This window comes from Rhamphochromis sp. 'chilingali', assembly GCF_963969265.1.
Source record: "Rhamphochromis sp. 'chilingali' genome assembly, chromosome: 20".
NCBI lineage: Eukaryota > Metazoa > Chordata > Actinopteri > Cichliformes > Cichlidae > Rhamphochromis > Rhamphochromis sp. 'chilingali'.
Window position 1 is genome coordinate 30,884,072 of NC_137947.1, and position 24,469 is coordinate 30,908,540.

At 42.3% G+C, this 24,469-nt stretch overlaps 2 protein-coding genes across 2 annotated transcripts; one reads left to right on the forward strand and one right to left on the reverse strand.

Annotated features, from left to right (window-relative positions):
- Positions 1 to 9,819: 9,819 nt before the first annotated feature.
- Positions 9,820 to 13,041, reverse strand: LOC308388865 (D(1)-like dopamine receptor). The gene has a single exon (XM_080869820.1). The coding sequence runs from the start codon at positions 12,960 to 12,962 to the stop codon at positions 11,481 to 11,483; it is 1,482 nt and encodes a 493-aa protein (XP_080725946.1). The 5' UTR covers positions 12,963 to 13,041; the 3' UTR covers positions 9,820 to 11,480.
- A 4,932-nt stretch (positions 13,042 to 17,973) lies between these two features.
- LOC308388232 (CD48 antigen-like) lies at positions 17,974 to 20,048 on the forward strand. The gene has a single exon (XM_080868811.1). It carries the CDS (start codon positions 18,165 to 18,167, stop codon positions 18,906 to 18,908), a length of 744 nt encoding a protein of 247 aa, XP_080724937.1. The 5' UTR covers positions 17,974 to 18,164; the 3' UTR covers positions 18,909 to 20,048.
- Positions 20,049 to 24,469: the final 4,421 nt, after the last annotated feature.

Genomic DNA, 24,469 nt, shown 5'->3' on the forward strand with positions numbered 1-24,469 from the left:
AGATGGTAGAAACATCAACCAGGATATCCTGGACATTCAGATAAAAGAGGCAATGATGGGGAGAACAAGGGCTGCACATTAACTCAGCTGAAAAGACAGAATTCAAGTCATGTTTATTGGACAAGTACAGAAACACTGAAACTGTGAATGCAGCAGGAAGAGTCGATTCACCCACACAGTGAAGGTTAAATGCACGGGGACAGATTTTCTCCACATAAATCGGTCACTATTTCAATTCCTGAGAGAAAGTTTAGTTTTCTAATGAAGACATTAACATAACAGCCAAGTGTGGAGGACACAGACACTACATTTGCATGCAGAGCACCAACCTCAACATTTATTATCTGGACAGTCTGAATGCAGGCTGCATTTTAACACCACAGGGCCTGTATTCATAAAGCTTCCCAGTGCACGGCCCAATAAATTATGGCATTTTCTAAGAAATTCCTCCATAAAATTAAAACTAAATCCTGGTTAAGATAAAAGTCTTTCACCAAGTGTCCTTAGCCCTTTGGCTCTAAGGTGACAAAGACTTTGGGATATATTTCCCATTATCTGTGTCTGTGTCAGGCCTTGTTGTCACTTCGTGTTTCCTTGTGTGTCTTTTATTGTCTTACTTCCTGTTTTATTTTTCCACCCAGTCGGTGTGTGCTCCCATCTCTTCCTCTGGCCTCTCCCAGAGTTCTGGTTCAGTGCAATAAAGTTTAGTAAAGTTTGCTCTTGCTTCCTTGATCCAAACTCTCATTTTGGGTCTTCTGTTGGTGCAGGAATAAAGTTCATAGTCTCTCATTAGCGAGTGCGCTCACATCAGCATCATTATTTCACCCATAACGGTTGGAATAAAAGTGATACAACAAAAAGAAATTTGGCAACTGTAAAAACACAAACTGTGCAGCAGTGATGACTTGAATCTGTCGAACCTTTCATCAGGAGACAGTTCACACTAACAAATTAGTACTTTCACAGCCTCATACTGTGATGCACGTTATGACAAAGGGGCATTCATGGACACAGAGGCCTTCCCCGGTGCTGTTCAGAATGAAAGCTGAGCTATTTTTCCCCTTTGGCATAGAAACTATCAAAATTACCAGCAGGGCGGCCCGTGCACAAAGTATTCGCAGGTTGTATAACAGAAAAAAACTAATTTTTTTAGGGTTTCCTTCTCTATTTATTTATTTGCGCTGATGCAAATGTATAATGACATGTGAGCTTCTGCAGCAGCTGATGCTGTCTAAATGATGTCAAGTCTGTGTGTTATTGTCAGTTTAAAAGCACACATGCAACACAGAACAGCTTGTTCTATTATCTAATGTGTACAATGAAAAGTGAGCAATCACGCCGTGAGCCACACCCAGCCTTCAAAATAAAGGTTGACACCTGTGTTTGGCGCTGATTTTAAAAAAAATCTATATTTTTTCTGCAACTGATAGTGAATAAATCACTGGAGTGTCGAGTCCTGTGACTCGTGTATGCATGTGACGATACTTCTTCTTCTAATGACTCATTTGATAAAGACTCAGTTGGGTAAGAAAACTGTTCTGTGTTTCTTTAACACACACTTCACTGATAAAGAGAGAGAGTACTTGTAATTGACAGTAAGTAAATTCCATAATTAGCAGTTTCATTGTCCGTGTGCTCCTGATCCAAGAGGATGTGGTCACACCTTTGGGATCAAATACGTCTCCTCACTGAGGTGAAGCTAAAGTCCCTTCATGCTCAGTGCTGACAACCTCCTAGACCTGTAAGCTGGAGCTCTTTTAAAACCTTTACTTACACCATACAGGGATGTCAGACTCCAGTCCTGGAGGGCCAGTGTGCTGAAACTTTTCCATGTGTCCCTGCTGCAACACACCTGAATAAAATTAGCAGGCCGACCCCTTGCAATTGACCTACTAATCTTATCCAGGTGTGTTGCAGCAGGGAAATGTTGAAAGGTTTCAGGACGCTCGAGGACGGGAGTTTGTCACCTGTGCCACAGAGCAGCGGTCCCCAACCCCCGGGCCTCGGACCGGTATCGGGCCGCGAGAGTTGAGGCTCAGGTGTGAAATGTATGTTTTTCAGGGTTTTTATCGGTTTTATCGTTAACTCTGTTTTCCTGGGTCTTTTCACGTGTGTTATGAATAAATCTTCTTTTTTTCGGTACCTGTACTAGTTTGATTTTGTTGTATTTATCCGCGACACCTTAAAGGCCGGTCCTTGAAAATATTGTTGGGCATAAACCGGTCCGTGGCGCAAAAAAGGTTGGAGACCGCTGCCATAGAGTGTAAGATGGAGCTTCCAGCGCCACGCTGCATTCCTCGTGATGACCAACAGGGGGTGGCAACTCTGACTTCCTGTTGCATAGACGATATTAGGGAGATGGCTCTAAAAGCACTCACTCTGTGACTTCAATAAACATTTTCCTGCAAACTTATGGGCTTCATCTGCAGTTAGTTTTGTTTAATAACAAATTATATTAATTTTGTGGTTTATTGTAACATCAGAGTAATACCGGAGGCTCACAGTTCCTGCTGTCTCTCAGTGATTTCTTCTATCCAAAAACCTGAGCAGCACAGCAACAAGTAGCTGACAAATGTATAAAAGATTATAAGTAAAAAAGGAGAGAAGAGTACATCAGACATTAAAATTCTTCAGTAATTCATTAAATATATGAAACAGACTACATGGGAAGAGCTCCTTTAGGGAGTGAAGGTGGTCAGTGTGCATTAGTTGCTTTACGTTGCATCAACTTTTGCGTTACGCGCTGTAAATGAGCGGCTCCATTAAACATTGGTGCATGCTGCATCATAGAGGAGTACGACCACTTCGACCAGTCTCACAGCAAAATGTGAAACTGTCGCAAAAAGCAATTAGTTCTTGTTCACAGACGCACATTGTTCCTGTTTGTCATCACAGTCAGAACGAGTGTGAAACGGACGTGTTTCAACAAGAATTATTTGTTGTCTTTGAAACTTTGAAAGAACGGCAGTATTTTAAACCAAAGCAGGATGTTTTTCTAAAAGCACTTTTATTAGGACGGCTTTCAGTTCTGTGAGCTGCTTGAATTGCGTGTTTCTGCTGTAAGTGATGCAATGATTCACAGCACTCACTACCCTTCCTGGGCCCTGTTTCAGGAAGCCGGTTTAGTGGAAAAACTGAGTAAGTATACCCTGAGTTAACGAAAACTCCGGGTTTTCGGTTTCACAAAGCGAGTTCAGATGAAGCCTCAGTGAGTCACTATGACGACACACTCCGTGAAGCTAACCTGCCCCCTAGCAGGTTTACTACAACTAACCCTGACTGTCTCCGCCCCTTTGTCGGAAACCTGACAGTAGGAAGTGTCAGACATGGCGTGCCCCTTCCTTGAAGAGCCAGTAGATCGTGAAGCACAAATTCTCCGCAGAGCTCTCCGCCGGGAGAGAGTGATTAGAGCGCGTTTGGACATTTTATCATTTCCTGATGATTTTCTGTGCGAACGTTACCGTTTCTCAGCACAATCTCTAAGTTATTTGGATAACATCCTCAGGCCATATATTACGCATGTGACACATCGCGGACATGCTCTCAGTTCATTACATATTATTTGTATTGCACTTCGGTTTTTTGCAAACGGGAGCTTTCTGTATAATATTGGTGACGCTGAGCACGTTTCCAAGGCTACCGTCTGTCGGGCAGTCAGGAATGTTACAGTTGCACTGAAACGTCTCCTGTACTCGTTTGTGGTGTTCCCCGGTCATAGACCCACAAGATTTATCAAAGAGGGATGCCACAAAATTGCAGGTATCAGGATGACCAAAACTTAATTCATGATGTGGTGATACTTGAACTACTACTTAAATTTTACATTTATTCTCACGGTTCCCAGGCGTGATTGGCTGTATAGATGGCACTCACATTCCAATCATTGCTCCTTCAGTAAATGAAGGAGACTATGTGAACAGGAAGTCTTTCCACAGCATCAATGTACAGGTACATAGTTCCCTGTAGCATTTCAAACTAACAAATTATTTCATTATAGTAATGGATGCTAATTTGTGTTCTCTGCACTGTGAAGATCATATGTGATGCTGCCAACATTATCACAAATGTGGAAGCCAAGTGGCCAGGCTCTGTCCATGACTCACAAATATTCCGTGAATGTACACTGAGCACAAAATTTGGACATGGTGAGTTGAGAATACTTTAAAATATATAAAGACCAATTGCTTCAGGGACATTTGAACTGAAGTGTATCCTTCTGTCTTAGGAGAGTTCACTGGCTACTTGCTTGGTGATAGGGGGTATCCATGTTTACCCTATTTGCTTATCCCTTACCCTGACCCTGAACCGGGCCCACAGCAGCGATATAATCTGGCTAATTGCAGGACAAGAGCCAGAATTGAAATGACTATCGGAATGCTTAAGGCCCAGTTCCAGTGCCTGCAAAGACTCAGGGTCACCCCAGAAAGGGCATGTGACATTATTGTGGCATGTGTGATTCTTCACAACATTGCCACAATTAGAGGAGAACACTGTCCTTCTGAACCAAACAGCAGTGATCCAAACCATGAACATCCTGACCCTCCCACGGACATACAAGATGGAAGCGCAGTCAGAGACACCATATGTCACAATCATTTCTTTTGACCCATCACCTCAACATGTTGAAAGAAGAATAAACAGATTTTTTGTTCAACTGGCTTTATTGGTCGCCTGTGTTTCCTGTACACAAAGTATTAAAAGATGTAAACCTCATAAAGTGTCTCTGTTGCTTCCTCCTCTGTAACAGCTGTCAATGTTTCTTCATTATTTTCCTGTAGTAAAGAAATAGACAACATTGCTGTTCTACTGTAAACTCATATAATCTGTGGAGTATTACTCACAACTGCATGTTGGTCTGGCTCAACAGGAGGCTGCACCAGATGCAGTACACCACCACCATCAACTGATAGAATATGAGGTTTATACAGGTCACTTATAACTTACAAGGGACCAAATGGCAATTAACAAACATACCAATCACCTTACACTTCATTGTCATTATGCTCTCAAAGACAACCAAGGCTGAGGGAAGGCAAAATCAGTAGGAAAATAACTTCACTACAAAATAATCCATTATGGTAAAGAGTTTATCAAATGAATGAGTAGCACTGCAAAGGTGACTGTGAAGAAAGGATGTATGCACATCATGTATTATTTTGGATTTACCCCTTATGTAGGCACTTGTGTCTTGCGGGGTTATTGACTCAGAGGATGTCCCCGCAGAGATGCCTTCGGCCACAGGGCGCCCACTGTTTTGGCTGAGGGCCAACTGCTCAGCCTCTGTGAGTGGTGGTGGTGGAGGACCCCCACCTGTTTTTCGGGCCTCCGCTTTTTTTCTGTTGGCTATAACGGGTCACATTTGAGCATACAGAGTAAGCAAATATGTACTTGTAATGTGCTCAGATAATTTCAATAAGTGCTTACAGAAAGAAAATTAATGTAGCCTCTAACTGCAATTGATTTACATGGGACAAACAGACCAAGCACTATGGCTCATAATACAATTACACCTTACCTGTTTGGACTATATTTTTATATTTCATTTTTACTTGCTGCCAGGAACGTTTGGGGCCTGTTGGGTTGCACCTGCGCTCACATCACATCACAAAATAAAATGTATAAAATAACAAATAAAATAACATATGATAAAATAACGTGTTAAATGGGTGGAAATCCCTAGATCAATGTTTAGATTAACACTCATGCATTGACTCTGTCGGCTATGTTTTGCCATGCATGCTCCCTTTCTTTTGCAGCTGTGGCTGTGTTACTTTTTTCCGCGGAATTTGCATGTTATCGGCATATGCTGCCATCAGAATTTCGGCCTCAAGCGCTGTAAAATACATTGACCGCGCCTTCTTTCCCTCCGTCTCCATGGTGACTCGCTTAATCTGTGCTCCGCTTATCAGGGCTTTATGTATCCTCGTCCGCGCGCTTCACTTGGGGTTAAAGCAACTCCGCGTTGACTGAACTAATTGTTATCAGCCTTTCTGAAACCGAATATTCCGAGTTGGACAGTTTGGGGTTACTCAACCCTGCGTATCGTTTTTCACTCTGAGTTTTCTAAACCGGCTTCCTGAAACAGGGCCCTGCTCTTCCTGGGCAGAGATGAGTGTGATGCAAACCTGTGGGGAGCAATGTTCCCTCTAAGCTGCGCGCGTGCGTAATTGCGCACTGCAGGCACGGTCTCTGCGCACAGAAAAGCTGCATTGCGCACAAAAGAAAAATCTAACCTGAATTGAAATTAAAATGAATACTTTAACAATTCTGTTCTGCAGTGTTAGTCAGTGAGTGACTGGCTGCTCCCGTATGGGATCAGAACGATGCCACCTTATCCCATAGTCCAGCCAATGATGGGATTCACATTCGTATATACGCAGCTAATCAAAGTGGTTGAAAGGCTATGACAGCGTCCTTATGTGCCCACACCGGTGTTTTAGCAAAGCGGTTGATGCGGAGTGAAGCCACGTTAATGACAACGTGTACAACCATTGGAGATGTGAGCAGGACAGACGGAACAATTGACGGAAACAGTGTGGACTTTATACCAGTTTTTAAATTGTGTTGATCGGTCACGTAAAACCAGAGTTATGATAAAATATCTGCAGTGTTTGGTTTTCTTCCTGAATACTGTCGTTGTTTATATTTACTGCAGGAAGAAACGGTAAAAACGGCGTTTTATAAGGAAAACGCTCGAAATCACTCCGCCTGTGAACAAACACAGCCCCCCTCCAGCCTTTCCTATTGGTGGAAAAATGTACCATGTGGACCAATCAAAACATGATATGGCAACATGGCATTTAGTTGTTTAGGGAGGGGGAAGTTTTAGGAGTGACGGCGTGTTTGAGATGTGAGAGATTTGCGACGTTTAACACAAATCTTGTGTAGTTAGTGTGTAGTTAGTGTGTAGTGTTGTCAATAGTTTTGTTGTGTGTGTCAGAACAATGAGGCGACTGCTGAGTGTTACAGGTGTTACAGCAGTGACACATCTGCTGCTGTCAGGCCTGCAGGTATCAGGCTGCTGTTCTCCTTCATCTCATAGTGGACAGAAATTATTTTTTGGAGCGGCACAAATAATTTGTGTGGCATCAGATTTGATGCAGAACAGCTGATTGTTCTGTAAATACTTTGAAATGTTTGTTTAAAAAAACGCCTTGGCTGCATTTTTAGGTAAACAGCTGCAAAAAACTTTGATACTTTTTTGAAGAAGTAACTATATAATTAATTTCCCAGCATTGGTCATTATTTACTGTATTTTGCAGACAGAGAGTTACAGACTCTCTCCCAGACTCAGACTCATCATACAAGTCAGAGCTTTATTGGAGTTCAGGTTATTTTTCCTTCCAATAGTGTTAACATGCTACAGGTCATGAACAAGATTTTTTTTCTAAATTTTCATTGTAAGTGGGCTAAAGCAGTTAATTAAATGTAGTCTAACATAAATGCTGTAATTTGATTATTTTAGTAAACCATGTAACTTGGATGGATTCGACGCTGGCGTGACCACAGTGCACACGTCTGCTGTTGCTCACAGTGGTCCAAGTGTCCGCTCAGGGAGTTTGTGTGCTCGCTCAGACACATGAAAGATTAGAGGGAACATTGGTGGGGAGCGGAGATTTGTGTCCAGAAACAAGAATGAAAGCATTTCATGTTGAATATTTCACAAACTGCTGTGAGACCGTTGGACAGACACTGTGCTCTAATACTGCAGTCATATATCCACTTTGTTATTGTCCTGTTCAAGTGCTCACCATTTACCAAATCAGCCAGTCACCTGCCAGCAACAGTGCAATTAAGCATCAGGATGGAGAGGGAAGCTGATTTAACTGATGGTGCTTGATGATGTCAGACGTGCTGGTCCAGTTTACTCACACAACCATCTGAAATATCGTTGAGTGTTATTTGTGACAATGTTTCGTGAATAAAAAAAGTATTGTTAATGGAGCCGTTCACACCAACTGCGTACTTTCACAGGATGAATTACATTCTTGTTTTGTTTTTTTGTTTTTTCAGACCTAGCTTAATTTTCTTATTGGGGGGGGGTCGGATGAACTGAGAATCCCCATTTCTTCTTTTTCTTGTTTAAAAACATCAGGACCACCTCATCACCTTTTTTTTTTTTTAGGACCAACGTTTTCTGAATTTCTTAGTGTTTTTATTGTTTTCATCGTTGTGCATTTCCTATTTTACTTTGTTTGGTGCTACCTTAACTGGTTTCAGCTGTTCCTCGTTCCCCACCTTTTTCCTCTTCTCCACAGTTTCCAGATCTCAGTCCTTTGCAGCAGCAGGTTTAATGATATCGAGCAGCTTTGGCCGTTTTTAAAGTATCTTTCAAATAAAAGTGGCATACATGCAAGTGCACCAAAACACCACACAGAGAGCACAAGTGCCACAGTCTCTCTGTTTTATGCCTGCCAGGATTTCAAAGTTCATTAACATTTCATGGTGTCAGTCTGCACTCATTAAAGATGCCGGGATGCTGTGATGATCCTATGAAATAAATTCTTAAATCACAATCTCCTTCTATCACCTGCTCCACAAACAGCAGAGTCTACACTGCTGGAGACTCCTCTGTATCCTGCTAAACGAAACACCAATCAGTTTATTACTCAAACTCTGCGGGGAGGTCTGAGATCAGTTAAAAGTGTTGATGTGCTGCAGAGCTCTTGAGCTCAGCCCACACCCGAAACGAGCGCTCTGCTCTCGTTTCCTCCCTCATGAAACATCTCGATGATGCACTGAACAGCTGACCCTGCAGGACACACCTGTGAGGTTCAGAGTGCCGTCCCCTCAGTGGCCCCTGGAGCCTCCACTCTGTTTCAACTCCACCACTGAGTGAAGATGAAAGGAGAGAGCAGAGGTAGACTGCAGAGAGAGAGGAAGGAGCGTCGACCAACGGGAGGAAAACTCAGACTCTGCCGTCGCTCCGTGTTCGTTTGTATTTGTATCGTCATCGCATCCTCGCTGTCTTCTGACTGTTGGGTTTTCTGTGTATCATTGTACCGTCTTTACTTGAGACGAATGTGGTTGGGCGCTATATCAATAAAATAAAATAAAAGTATTTTGTTTTTCTTGTTTGGAAAAAATCTCATTTCTACTTTTTTACTTTTTGTCAAAAATGTCATGTTTCTAAGAATAGCTGAAAACAGCATAATGTATCTGTAGGGGGGGGGGAGACAGGATGTTAGTGAGGGAGTCAGGTTACCTGTCAGGCCCCCCCACCATCCTCCCTGATCCTCAATGACTGCCATCAAGTTTCTTTCTGCTGTGAAGATTCAGTACAGCAGCTTTGACTTTCACTCAGTTAAACCTCTTCTGCATTTATTCGTCTCTCTGATGGTTTACAGTGCATTTAAAACCTCAACGAAGCAACAGAGTAGCCATCGTACTGTTTAGATATTTAAATGTTGCTTTCACATTAAGTCCCTGTTAATACCATATTCTCAAACAACCGGTGCGTCTTGCGGATTACGGATGAATGGCAAATATCATCGCACTTATGATGATGCTTTAAATGTCATTTTATGGATGAACGTCAGAGTCAGGGTCAGGTTTCATAACCTCAACCCTTAATTCTGTTTTAACACACAAACACCGGTTGCCTCTACGTGTCTCTAAAGCACTTCCACATCACTAACAGTTCTCTCCTAGTATACAAAAAGTTGGGATGCTGTGGAAAATGTACATAAAAACAGAATACAATGATTTGCAAATGTCACAAACCCATTTATTCACAAAAAACGAGTCAAATGATTGAACTGAGTCTTAATGAACATATGAGACTGTTTTGAATTTGATGGTATCAACACGTCTCTAAAAGTTTGGGCTGGTCCATGTTTCCTCTGTAACATCTGCCTGTGAGCTGAGGACAGCAGCTGCTGGACTTCCAGAGGACTGTTGTCCGGTTCTGGACTGATGCCCAGCAGTCTGGACTCCTCTTTGTCCCATTTTTGGTTTCAGGATGCTCCAGATGTTCTCAGCTGGCTCAGCACTCAGACTCTTCTACTCCGAAGCCAAAGAGCCATCGGATCACAGGCATCCAGTCCGGGTTTCCAGCCTCGTCTCATGCACACAGATGCTTCTCCAGACTAGTTTATGATTTAATATTTTCTGAGTTTTTTTACAATTTTATTTTGATGAATATTATTCTGAAATTGTTTCACAATTTATAAATCAAGATGCTCTTTTTATGCCCAATCATGTTGCTGACCTGCTGCCAATTAACCTGATTTGTACAACATGTTTCTCCAGCTGTTTATTTTTTGCACCGCCTGCTTCTCCAGCCTTGTTGCTCCCATCATGGATGTTTTGAGGCATGTTGCTGCCATCGACTTCAAACTGTCTACGCTTAAACATCTGATATGTTTTCTGTGTTCTACTGTGAATAAATATGGGTTTAAACGATTGTGTCTGCACTGGGTTTGCACAGGCTTTTTGTCAGGAGGTCACATTTCCACACACATACATTTGTTTCTATTTAAACAACCTAAAGAAAACATGAAAAAACAAACAAAATACAAAATACAGCAGCAAACAGGATGTTAAAAATATATAAATTAGGATGCTGGCATTTAAGAGTAGCTTGAGTTTCCCGCCTGTTATTTAATATCAGGCTCGATAGATCCAGCCAACGCTGGAGGGCCTCGAACCTGCGTTCTTTCTAAAGGCCAGCGGGAAAAAGAAATTGGGTCATATTTAACACGATGGGAAAATGGCTCCCCTTCTCACTTGATAAATGACTTCAGTGAAAACTTATCTGATGAGTTTATGGTCTCAATTCCTAGTTTTACATCTTACTGGACATAAAATGTTTATTTTTATAAATTATGGTCCCATAAAAAGTTAAATGGACAGTAAAGCAGGGGTATGATTTAGGGCGCATCTACTTAGTGCGTACACTGCTGTGATTTGGGAATCACAGAGTGCTCAGTTCCTCGCACTAAGAAAAAGTGCATTACAGCTCTGTTTTTCTTTTTTTATATTTATCTACGTGAAACAGGGCATTTTCGTCTCAGCAGTTGATCCCCGCTGAAAATGTTATAGTGAGAAAGAAGCTCGTCACGCCTGGTTAGCATGTCAGAAACGCTCAGTTTGAGGCTTCAGAACTGGACTTTACAAACCAGCAGGTGATGTCACTGGACTCTCATTTAAAGAGTTTAAATGAGAAGGAAGTTTTAGTGCAATTTTAATGACTTGTTCAGGCGCAACTATTGAGTTGTTAATGGGACATTCGTCTGGAGAGACCTCAGAGCTCCAGATATCAGCCATCAGACTTGTCAAGACAAAGTTTTTTCAAGCACCATCTGTCCCTTCGTGACGGGCTATAATAGGATGAACGTGGAGATTATACATTCTTTGTGCTCAGTGGTGATTTTAGCCAGTTTCAGATCAATAACCCAAATTATGAAGTTCTAAAGTCCACAACTTTAAATGAATCAAGAGCACACATCATGGAGGAATGTCCAAACATTGTGTCTGTCCTATCCGTCCTGGTGGACTTGTCCTGGTATCAGAGCATCACTCTCCAGCCCTGGAGCTGAGGTGAACGGTGTGATTGTTTCCAAGGAAATCTCTGGGTCTTCCTCATACTGGATGGTTGCGGGAAGCAGCAGCAGTCTGTTGTGGCTCGGAGAACCGTTGGAGATGATCGACTCCTCGTCAAAATGTGCGCTCATGTCCTCCAGGTGGTCCGAGCTGACGTTAATGTTGCGGGGATGCTGCTGCGGCTGAGCGGGGACCAGCGCCTCCTTGTGGAGGGTGGTGTCATGGTGGTAGGAAACCAGTTCGTTGCTTAAGTTCACCGCCTCCACCGCGTTGTTCGAGCAGACTCGGCCGCAGCCCAGGATGCTGGCGAAAGCTCGGCGGAAGTCTGCGTTGAACGCGTAGATGACCGGGTTGAGGGACGAGTTGGCCCAGCCGAACCAGACGAAGACGGTGAAGGTGGTGTCGCTGACGCACGGCGGGTCGCAGAAGGGGACGGTGCAGTTGAGGACAAAGAAGGGCAGCCAACAAAACACGAACACGCCCATGATGATTGAAAGCGTCTTCAGGACTTTGGTTTCCTTCTTGAACGAGGACTTCAGCGAGGCCTCGTCGCCGGGCCGCTGCACCTGCTGCTGGTTCCTGTTCACGCCGTGGCCTTGGTGCTGCGCCTGCTCTGCCGCCCGCTCCAAAGACATGATCCGACGGATCTGGGTCTGAGCGATTCGGTAGATCCGGGTGTAGGTGGCGATCATGATCACCACTGGGATGTAAAAGCTGATAAAGGAGGAGGAGATGGCGTAGGTCTTGTTCAGGTTGGCCACACAACTCTGGGCGGCGACGTCGCTCGAGTTGAAGCTGCTCAAGTTTGTGAAGTTCTTTCCGCTGGCGGCCATTATCGCCGCCATCTCCTCCATCGCCACCTCCCGCTCCTCCTCCCCGGCCCGGTGCCAGTTGAGCTGCACGGGGATGAAGGAGATCAGAATGGACAGCGTCCACGCCACCCCTATCATGACAAACGCCACGCGATGAGTCATTTTCCGCTCGTACTTGAAGGGGCTGGAGATGGCCCAGTAGCGGTCCACGCTGATGATGCACAGGTTGAGGATGGACGCTGTGGAGCACATGATGTCAAAGGCGATCCAGACGTCACAAAAGCGTCCAAACAGCCACGTGTTGGTCACCTCAGTGATGGCCTCCCACGGCATCACGAGCACGGCCACGAACAGGTCGGACACGGCCAGAGAGATGACGAAGAAGTTGGTGACTTTGGAGCGCAGGTGGCGGAACTTTATCACGGCTGCGCACACGAGCGTGTTCCCGAGCAACGTGGACACGATGAGCAGGAAGAGCACGCAGGCGACGAGGACGCGCAGTCCGCCGATCCCTCCGCCGTCCTCTTCCCCGTCCTCGTCCTCCTCCGTCCCGTCCAGCTCTGACAGAACTCGAGTGAAATTACTCCACACGGTAAAGTTCTCCATCACGCAAAGTGACAGAGCGCATTAATATCCGCGAGGAAAGCCGTTTGTCCTCCGTGCAGCTGATCCACTGAAGGATCCTTCGAAGGAAAAAATAAAACATAAAATAAATAAATATATAAATAAAACACTTTCCTTTGATTTTTTGTAAGATCCGCGTCAAGAAGAAAACAGAAAAAAGGTTCCGTGAATAAATCCTCAGAATTAAATGCTAATAATAATAATAATAATAAAGATAAATGATGGGGGATCAGCAGCAGCGGTGGCTCGGATGATTCCTCCTCGGGGGGGGAAGAACTCTCTGCCTCCTCGGTCTTCAGCCCCGATGTGACTCACAGTGGACTCACCTCTCTGTGTGACGCGCTCACACTCAGTCAGGTGGAAGCGATGCGGGGCTCGTTACCTCCTCAGCGTGTGTAATAGATTACTCTCCTCCATTCCTGCTGGAACGAATCGCGGAGAGGAGCTCCGAGAACTCCCGAGCTTATCAGGGAGAATTAAACAGCTAATTAAAAATCAAAGATCAATATTACAGTAACAGAGCAAAATCAAATCTGTCACACCTGAAATACATTTAACTTTTTTAATATAAGGGATTCAATTAAACGTATTATAGCTTGTAAGTATCCTCCTTATGCTTTATGCCTCATTATGTTGCCTAATAGGAAAAAAGCAGCAGTCCAGGTTCTTCATATAAGACCAAGAATGCAATCGGTTGTCAAAGTAATGGCGGGTTTGGTGTAATATATCAAAATGATTCAATGCATTTTTAATGAGGTCCACAAGTAGCAACATTCAGTGTTTTAGAAAATCAGTCTGCATTTAAAAACAAATGTTGTACTTTCATTCATTTCAAATCAATTTACTACAAATAAAAGTAAATTTTAAGGACAAATCTGACAAATGTGTATCTCATTTTCATGTTAAGTTTTAGCTTAAAGTGCTGCACTGCAATCAGAATGCTTCTACGGGTTTAAATTAATAAACAGTACTGTAAACAACAAAACTAATTTAAGCAAAAATAAAGGAAAATACACTAAAAGTGTTGTTACACTCTGGTTACAGACATTGCAGTAAAACTACAGTAAATGAGACTGCAGTAGAAATACCTTAAAAGATATTACAGCAATTCCCTAAAAATGGAAAATACAGCAAAGGGACCATACAGGAAAATTCCAGTAATGCTGTTAATAAAAATGGCATCATCATGAAATAAAACAGCATTTCAAAATGTCCAGACAATAAAAATGATTAAGAGGGAATCGTTTTTATTCAGGCTCCTCCTCCTCGCTTCCTCCTCTTCCTCTTTACCCCTGAACTTGTGTGTGTGAAGTGAGCCGTGAACTCAACATTTAAGAGACATAAATGTATCATTTCTATATAAATGAAAAGGCTGAGCAAACCTGCACACACTTCTGAACTCCTCCTAAAAATGCAGAAACTTAAAATATAAAGATCATATCTGGTGTGAAATATTCATACAGCGTATTCCAGGTTTGATGATTGAGGTTGAAGGTTTGGCACCGCAGTGACAGTCAACATATAACGAAGGACACGTTTTCACCGGAAGGTTAATCAAACCCAGCAAAACAGTCTGAGATCACCGGCAGCTCCTTTTCTCAGCGAATCAACAGTTTTGAATGTCTCCCAGCAGCAGTTCTTCTCATTCAGCGAGTCGACACTGATGAAGCAGTTTAATGCGTCACACTGTTTAATACCAGCCAAAGTATTTCACATAAAATTTGTTTGTGACTTTTTAATTTCACTACAACAGAAACTTACTTTAGTGCAGCTCAAAATGCTTCAGCTGTGAATAAAATGTAAAATAAGCAAGAAAATCATTTAAACATGCTGAGCTGCTTAGAATGAAAAGACTAAATAATAATAATAAAACTAAACAAATATTAACAAAAGCCTGTAAGTACACAAGCAGTGTCTCATATAATGAAATGCTGGGTAAAGTCAATGAAAAACACAAAACAAAGTCAAATAAAATAACTTATAAGTACAATAACAATAAAATATTCTTTCTTTTTCCCCACAGTGAAGGTGTTCCTGCTTCAGCCAAGAAAATGAAAGACGACTTACACCAACAGTGTGTGTCACCTTCCTAAAGACAAATTAATATAAGATGTTGGGGATTCATTTCTTTAAAGCACGTAGAAACTTTTGGTTAAACACAATAAACTTCAAACAAATAGCTTCAATTAGATTTTTAGGGTCTAGAATTACTTAACTTTCAACTCAGGCTCCATGACTGTGGTGCTAAAGTCATATTCTGGGGTCTGATTATTCTCAGTGAAATTAACTCAGAAAAGATATAATTAATGCCATCTGCTGTTTCCACTGCAGACGATTCAATTCAATTCAATTTTACTTGTGTAAAGCACAAATGTGACCACAAGAGGGCACCACCTGCCCGCTTTTGTGACTCAAATAAAAACACAAAGAAGTTTATTTTGAGAGTTCACAATCATTCATGTTTGGGACATTCACAGTTAGTATGTGTACCTGCACATACCTGTGGTGCATTCAGGGAACAACCCTGAATGCATGACCCTGAATGCACCACAAAGACAGACGGCAGAAAGCTCAGCCACTTTTTTCACATATGTACAGATACGTCTGCCCAACACTGTGACTTTCACTGGAGATACAAGAAATCCTTCAGTTCGACCAGAAACAACCCAAATCTGGAAACCAGGCCTTCAACGAGACGCCCATAATCGGGATCAATTAACCCGATCAATTAGAATCATGATATGTTTTGTTCCCAAGGAAATAATTTATCTGAGGATTTGAATGATATGAAGCTGATTTGGCCCCATGGTCACTGCTGCCCTTCACTATTCCCTCTCCCATCTGGAAAACAAAGACTCATACATGAGGGTATGAGGAGTTTGTCGGTCCGTCAGGATAAGCAACAGGACTTCAGCCAGCATTATTACAAACACTGGCGTCCTACAGGGTTGCGTCCTCAGTCCCATCCTCTACACTCTGATTCTTCTACAGCAATTTTGCATGAGTCACAGCTACACCGCACTACAGGTGAAGCTGAGGAGGAAGAGCATGTCATCTACTAAACAAAGGGTTGGTGGTTCAATACCTGGCTGCTCCAGTCTGTATGCCAAAGAGGTACTAACCCCAAGCAGCACCCCATCACAGTCTGAATGTGTGTGAATGTTAGATGAAAAGCACTTGAGCATAGAAAGAGGCTGTGAATGAGGCACATTGTGTAAAGTGTTTTAAGTTCTCTGGGAGAGGAGGAAAGTGCTATATAGGAATCAGGCCATTTACCCTTTCAAAGGAAAAGGAGTCCAAATAAAATAAATTCAAAACCTCTAAGACAAATCAAAAACCCTGGAACCTAAACCAGCGATCATAACAGGCAAACAGCATAAATGATACAGTATACTGTATCATATGTGTTGGTTCAACAGTTCAGCATTCACGAGGATTTTCGAAGGTCTGACAGCATCATCTGTCTATCAGCTGCCTGTTTCATTGGTAACAAGTAACATGAAGTGCATGAAGTCATTATGCCACTTATCCATTCTGAATGTGTTTAAATTAATTGTAATAATTTATAATCCCACTGCATCAGGGACAACTTCACACATTTTGTAAATGGCCTGTGGCCTGTATTTGTATAGCGCTTTACTAGTCCCTAAGGACCCCAAAGCGCTTTACACATTCAGTCATCCACACATTCACACACATTTACAGGAACACACGACAGGACGCAGGCAAGGAGGCTTTGTTCTTTCATGTCTGAATAGAAAACCAGAAAAACCATCTATTCTTTTCTTATTGTAAATATCAAATTCACCCTGAACAATCACTGCAGTCACTCTGTGGATGAACTGAAATGCACATATTTACGTTTATAGCCTACTGTGTGTCAAAATAAACATTTATTTACATAAATAAGTCTATTTACATACACATTCTTTCCAAAGAAAGCACATGGGAAAGACACGGAGCACATTTCTTTCCTATGTGGAAACTGCTCTGATCGGTCAGACACCTCCCCGTAGAGCCAGTGTGTGTGTGTGTGTGTGTGTGTGTGGGGGGGGGGGGGGGGGGGGGTTCTCGGGGTTGCTGTCAAATTGTCGCTTTTATTCTTTAAGACTAATTTAGTTCTTAATACAGACGTTATGTGGCTACAGACAAACCATTTTACAATAAGTGCGGGACAATAGGACCGAGGCCTACTTTAGAGTTACTTTCACTTTCTAAGGAAACTCGATTCCGTGCTTTTCAAAATAAAGCCGTGTTGCGTCGCTGTTCTGCTTCATTGCACATATAAAACATGAATTGTCATGTTAATAATATAAATACAATATCAGCGAGGATTGTTTTGACTGCAGCAATAAAGCAGTTTAAGGAATAAAGCAGTAAAACCTCAAACAGCGCCTCTGATAAACTCTTCTTTCTTTTTACATGTTCCTGAGGATTTTCCTGATTATGACGTTATTGAATTGGTACCTGATGTTACGCTCACACTAACAGCAGTGTTATATAGCTGTAAAAATAAGCTGTTTGCTTCTTTCTTCTTCTTTCTTCTTCGCATTCAGGTTGCTTTCTTCTCCTCGTGGTGCTGAGGCGTTAGTTTGAGTGTTGTATTCACCTGTGTTGATCACTTTCACCTGCGAGCCTTTAAGGATTAGGAAGGGAAACCATAAATCCCATGGACAACAGTTGGATCCAACTTTATACAACCGAGGCGAGTTTTTGTTACTGACTTTCACCTCAAAGATCTCCAAATTAACTTTGATATTGCTTAAAAAAAAAAAAAAAAAAAAAAAAAAAGGGGGGGGGGGGGAGAAAGAAAAGAAACAATTGTTATTAATTTATTAAGAAATAAATCATCTGGTTCACAAATATTACAAAATTAACAAATGTTTCATTTAACACTGAATTGATTAGAATATATGGCTTTTAATCAATGACTGTAGAAATTGGTTGAAATATTTTTTGTTCTTTCATTTTGAAAACGAACAGCAGAGAAGCCACGCTGAAGGTTTTTTTCTGAGACATTTTGCTCCACAGCAAAAGAAAAAGGCGGAGGTCTGTTTCTTTATCAGTGACTCAAACCGCCTCACGTTCGTCGGTTTTTACTGACCTGCCTGAAAAGATTTCGACGAGTGAGTTTTTATTGATGTGATCATCGATACTCTGTCACTCCTGTCTTGATCAGTGGACATGGGTCGGTCTGTGGTTCTCGGAGCGCTGCTGGTGCTGCTGGTGGCTAACGTTAGCTTCTGTCAGGCCCAGACTGTGGAGAAGTACTTCAGGGTTGGTGGCACACTTCAGCTCAGCCCTGAGCCGGTCTATGAACAGATCACCAGCATCGTGTGGAAATACGGCAAGAACCTGCTGGCTGAGTGGGTGAAAGACCAGATTCCTCTGACATATTTCAGCAAGTTTAGAGGCCGAACCACTCTGAACACTGGCACAGGAGTGTTGGAGATCAGGGACATGACTGCGGCGGACAGTGGATGGTATTCAGTGGAGATCAACAACCAGTTCCAGGGTCGGGTTCATAAGACTGTGGCGATCGAGGATGTGCCCCGACCTGAGGTGACTCTGCAGCCGCTGGCGTGTGATCGACCATCGCTATGTGGACTGAAATGTTATGGAGACATTACAAATGCCGGGCCTGTCACCTACTCCTGGAAGAAGGACGATGGAGAGTGGGAAAGGGGACAAGACAAAAGGGATCTCAGCAGTCTGGAAATGGACAGCGTGAAAACCTTCACCTGCAGGATGGAAAACTCAGTGAGCCAGAAAGAGAGCTTACCCTTCAAAAATCGATTCTACCAGGAGAAAACGCCAGAACCAGAACCAGAATCAGCAGCGGCTTTTTTCTACAGATTCAAAGAATCAGTCAAGACTGGGATTGATGTTATTTTTGCAGCAATGTTCCCAACAGCCCCTGAACAATGAAAACAGCCTGCCTATGGGTATTATAGATTGCTACTGCTGCAGTAGTCATTCTTCCTAAAACAAAAGAAAATGTTTTTTATTTGAGGGTCTGCCTTTATTAACATAAGAGCCCACACCCTTTGTACTGTCAGGAAAGCTATGGGAGAGTCAATGTTCGAACTTTAACAGAAACGTTCCTCGATGTGTTAAGGTGCTTCTTATGGGCTAAGATCATGGGCGTGTCCTCAACTCATCGAGCAGGAAAACAACCCTGAAATCCTCCCTGTTTTAATTCACAGATTGGCAGAATACAAAGAAGTAATGATATCTTTACACTGAAGTAAAAAAGCCATCAGTGCCATAGCTTTGCAGTACAGTTACAAGTGATGTATCTGTAAAAGTTCTTAAGGTGGAAATCTGTCCTGCTCATTCTTATTTTCTGAATCTTTTAGGGTGGCTTTGCATGATTCACAGGTTAATAATAATCAGAAAATCTTATGTACGCAAACACACGTTGCAACTTCTTATCTGGTGCGCGTCTTTTATTTTGACAGCGAATGCGCACCTGCGGACCACTTATGTGCACCCCTGATAATAATCCTGTATTTCATAGCAGCCCTTCACTTCATCCTCTGTCTGAAACAAACAGACTTGACTCCTGTCCAAAATACACACTGTCTATGTGTGTATATAATCTCAAAAAAGGCAGAATAGGTCCACAAATATGTTGATGTGCATAGTTTAAACATGCATCATGTACTCGTGTAATGCTTCAGTGCTGACTTAATGAGACACGACTCTACACTCTGTGCTGTCCTTTTTACACTTTTTAAAAGTATTTTTTAAGCACTGCACAGGTGACTTTTCTTTTTTCTTCTGACTCTTCTGTTATGTATGAACCAAGAATTGTGTGCTATGCAAGCTATCGCCAGTAGGGGGCACCACGCCCAGTTATGTGTGTGTGTGTTACTTCTGTGTGATCCCAATAAAAGAAGAAGTCAACTTGTAAACAAACTATTGTGTGTGCAGTCTGACTCGGCATAAGCTCTAATAGTGTACTGACACTACAGTGGAAATATAACATCTTCCATCTTTCATATTAACTTCTTCACAGTTTGATTATTTATTAGAAACTGTGGTGCCTTTCAAAATAAACCTGGCAGTGCTACACAGAGTCGTGGTGTCTTATTTTACCTCCTAAAATCCGAGCGCGAAAAAATGGACGCCCGGCTCAAGCGAAGCCGGAAATGGGCGGGGGATTATTAGCTTGCGCAGATCCTTCCGCTCAGGAACGCGCACAGCTGCCCGTCTGTCTCACCTGTGATGGATTTAGAAGAAGCTTTTAAAGCACCTTGAGCCAACTGTTGTGATTTAGAGCTTGTAAATTAAATTGAATTGGAAAAAATAGAGAACTACAGCTGTCAGCAGATCAAAATTTCTTTATGTATTCTTTTTATTTCTCGGGGACCGTGCACAGAAACATAGATCTTGTGAGCGAGCAGGCATCTTTTCTCCATCTGCAGTCCTGGGAAGTTAAAATGGCGTATACTCTATACACAAGTCCTAAAATCCTCAATGTTTTTGGAACTAATTTGTCTCAAATGTATTGAGTCTTTAAGTTTGCATCATTGGGGGCGTGGCCTCTTTGACAGGAACATTTAAGCCTGTAAGTACACAAGCAGTGTCTCAAATAATGAAATGCTGGGTAAAGTCAATGAAAAACACAAAACAAAGTCAAATAAAATAACTTATAAGTACAATAACAATAAAATATTCTTTCTTTTTCCCCACAGTGAAGGTGTTCCTGCTTCAGCCAAAAAAAATGAAAGACGACTTACACCAAAAGTGTGTGTCACCTTCCTAAAGACAAATTAATATAAGATGTTGGGGATTCATTTCTTTAAAGCACGTAGAAACTTTTGGTTAAACACGATAAACTTCAAACAAATAGCTTCAATTAGATTTTTAGGGTCTAGAATTACTTAACTTTCAACTCAGGCTCCATGACTGTGGTGCTAAAGTCATATTCTGGGGTCTGATTATTCTCAGTGAAATTAACTCAGAAAAGATATAATTAATGCCATCTGCTGTTTCCACTGCAGACGATTCAATTCAATTTTACTTGTGTAAAGCACAAATGTGACCACAAGAGGGCACCACCTGCCCGCTTTTGTGACTCAAATAAAAACACAAAGAAGTTTATTTTGAGAGTTCACAATCATTCATGTTTGGGACATTCACAGTTAGTATGTGTACCTGCACATACCTGTGGTGCATTCAGGGAACAACCCTGAATGCATGACCCTGAATGCACCACAAAGACAGACGGCAGAAAGCTCAGCCACTTTTTTCACATATGTACAGATACGTCTGCCCAACACTGTGACTTTCACTGGAGATACAAGAAATCCTTCAGTTCGACCAGAAACAACCCAAATCTGGAAACCAGGCCTTCAACGAGACGCCCATAATCGGGATCAATTAACCCGATCAATTAGAATCATGATATGTTTTGTTCCCAAGGAAATAATTTATCTGAGGATTTGAATGATATGAAGCTGATTTGGCCCCATGGAGGTCCAACGACTTTTCTGATAAAACTTCATGAGTACTTTACCTGATATTCTGAATAGGAACCGAAATTTCACCTGTTCAGGTGAAATCCACTCTCGGAGGATAATTTTTGTATTTCTGTTCCTGCTGAATGCTGTAAATCACATAGCAAGTAAATCAGGTCAAAGGTCACTGGGTGGAACCTACCTTTTGAAACAAGTGACCTAGGAGGCTCATCTCATCCCATATATAACCTACCACAGTCTCCTCTATGGAACTGTTATATAAGGGGTGCTCAAAGTCCAAATTTACCTAATAGGAGCCAAAATTGTAAACACTCATATCTCTCAAACACAATACACAGATGTTTAGGACTTAAAGTCAGAGCAGTGCCGTCGCGTTCTGTTGATAGCATGACTTTGTTATTTTGGAAGAATTTAAAAACAGGAATTTATGAAACAAAGGTGCATGATCTGTTGGAGAATCAGCCAGTCCCACCTTCTGCTGACCTGCTTCTCTGGAGCTGTCAGATCCACATAAATCAGTGAATGTGTGTGAGAATTTCTTTTGCCTGCGGGCGAAGACGTTTTGTCCCGTTCATCAGTTCCTCAAAATGCCGCTCACATTTTTGAGTGAGCTTCAAAGAGCCTTTTTCTGAGGTCGCGTTTAAGTGTGTCAGACCGTGTACCTGCACATACCTGAACTTTCTGCTCCTCCTCCTCCTGTGTTGTTTGTACATATTTAATTCTTTGTGGTTGCCACTATACACCTCTTCTTGTTGAACGTGCGCATGTGTGTGTGTTGGCACGCACATTGCCGTGAGGTGAAGGCAGAGTCGTCTCTGACGCAAGCAGGCTGATCGGGCTGGCCCGCCGCCCGTCTCCTCCCCACCTGTAATTACGCCCGGTGGCAGATCTAGCGGCGGTTCGACGGTGAGGTGAAGAGTTGAAACTCTAATCGCTTCGTTTTGGTTCCACTGTTGAGGGGCGGAGAGGCATGTTGCCTGTGCGTGCGTGTGGAGTTATAATCTGTGAGATATCGATGCACAAAAAGCAATTTTCTGCTGGTTCGGTCGACGTTAAAGAAAAGGCTCCGTTTCGTCTCACAGGTCAGCTTGTGCGTGCTCTTTAATCACAGGCCTGTATGTGTGAGTGCATGTCTGAAGCGTAGATGCTGGATTGTAGTTGAACTTGCTTGAACCCGCAGACCGTGCGGCGAACTCGTCTGAAGATGAGCTCCTCGCTAACATAAACAAAGCGCTGCAGCTAGCAGGGCGCGGCTCGCATGTGAGCGTGTATGGCTAATTAAAAAGAAGCAGAAGAGAAACTGGATTCAAAGTCTGTGTAAACTACACACAGCCTCCTGGAACACTGTGAAAATAATCATCTGTTTAGCACCTCCAATACTGTTTTCATTTATTTAGCCTCCCCGGTGCTTCTGATGATTTGACCTTTCACCCAGATTGACTTCCTCTCTTTGAAAAAAGACAAAAACAGCTGCTGAAATGTGTTGCTGTGGACACTAATCCACCACTCTAGGTATTTTGGCAACTTCTAAATTACTTCTAGCTAAATTAAAGTTAGGAAAGAGTATTTAAAGCAACAATCCGGTCTTTAAGTCTGACGTCATTCGCTGTTTGCGGGTCCAAACTCCGTTTCAGGTCCCAAAGTCAAACGAACACTGCAGCATCACTGAGTTACAAACTTCTTTCATCTGTAATAAAATGATCAGTGTTGCTGCTTTACCAGGTGTAACAATTAAGTTTAACATCCAGGCATCCATGAAAACAGGATTTATGAAGTTTAACGGAGTTAGAAGTTAGCAGGTTAAAAACATGTTTAAAACACAACAGCCTAATAAACACAGAGCATTTTGGACACGGAAGCAGGGTTCATACGTCCTCCCTTAAAGATGGGATAGCCCCTACAAGCTAATGATTTGCATGTCTTAATCAAGCTGAAGGTCTGTGCGACCTCACTGAGAAGCTTTTTATAGATCAGCTGCCTGGTTTGCAATAAACAGCAGCGCAGACAGCGAATGTGATGATCAAAATTCACAAGATCTTGTATTAAGAATTACTTTTTTGTCTTATTCACTGCACCAATGTTTCATGTTTTTATATTTTTAATGGTCTGTATCACCTGTTTTTTAATTCCTTTGATTGAAATCGTGGTGCTAAATTGTGGAATAATGTGTCAAAAACCCATTTTAATATGACCGTGCACAGAGCCTGCAGCAGAAAGCTTTCGATAAGAAATACAGTTGATAAACACTGTTCCTTATCTCTGAGTGGGGTTGTAGGTTTAGGTGAGCCAGACACAAGCATAGCCTGGTTATGTTAAACCTGCTTTGTAGTATAAAATATATATGTGGTTAGCAGACTGCATCCATAAACCGTGTCCCCACAATGTGAGTGTTTAGCGAGACGTGTGTCCCCACGATGTTAGGAATACAAGTACATGCGTGTCCTCCACAAGCTTCTCAGCAGCTACAGACCACCTGTGTGTTTGTGTGTTTTCCTGGTGACCCTGCAGTGTGTTTGCTGTCAAACAGCAGGATTTATGACTCACTCACTCACTCACACACACACACACACACACACACACACACACACACACACACACACACACACATCTAAAGCAGTGTTTTCCAAACTGTGTATAAGTGTGTCATCAGATGTTATAAAAAACAAACATTATTATTACAATATTCTGCAAAAGTATGCAACAAAAATGCACTCATTAACTCACCCAATATTCTTTAAAACACCCGTCAGAGGGAGATTTAGTATGATGGTAGGGTTTGAGTGAGGGATGACAGAAAAGGACCTGATTTATAGACAGAAGTTTAATAAGGAGAACTACTCATCATTGTGGAGCAAACCACACAACATATAAACACCCTCGTTTCTGCTGCCTGTATTTGAGATTTTATTCTTTTGATCACTACCTACAGCTTGTAGCCATTGGTAGGGACAGGAACCCTCTCACCTCTCAGAGGAGTCGAATACCACCTCCAGGTCCACAAAA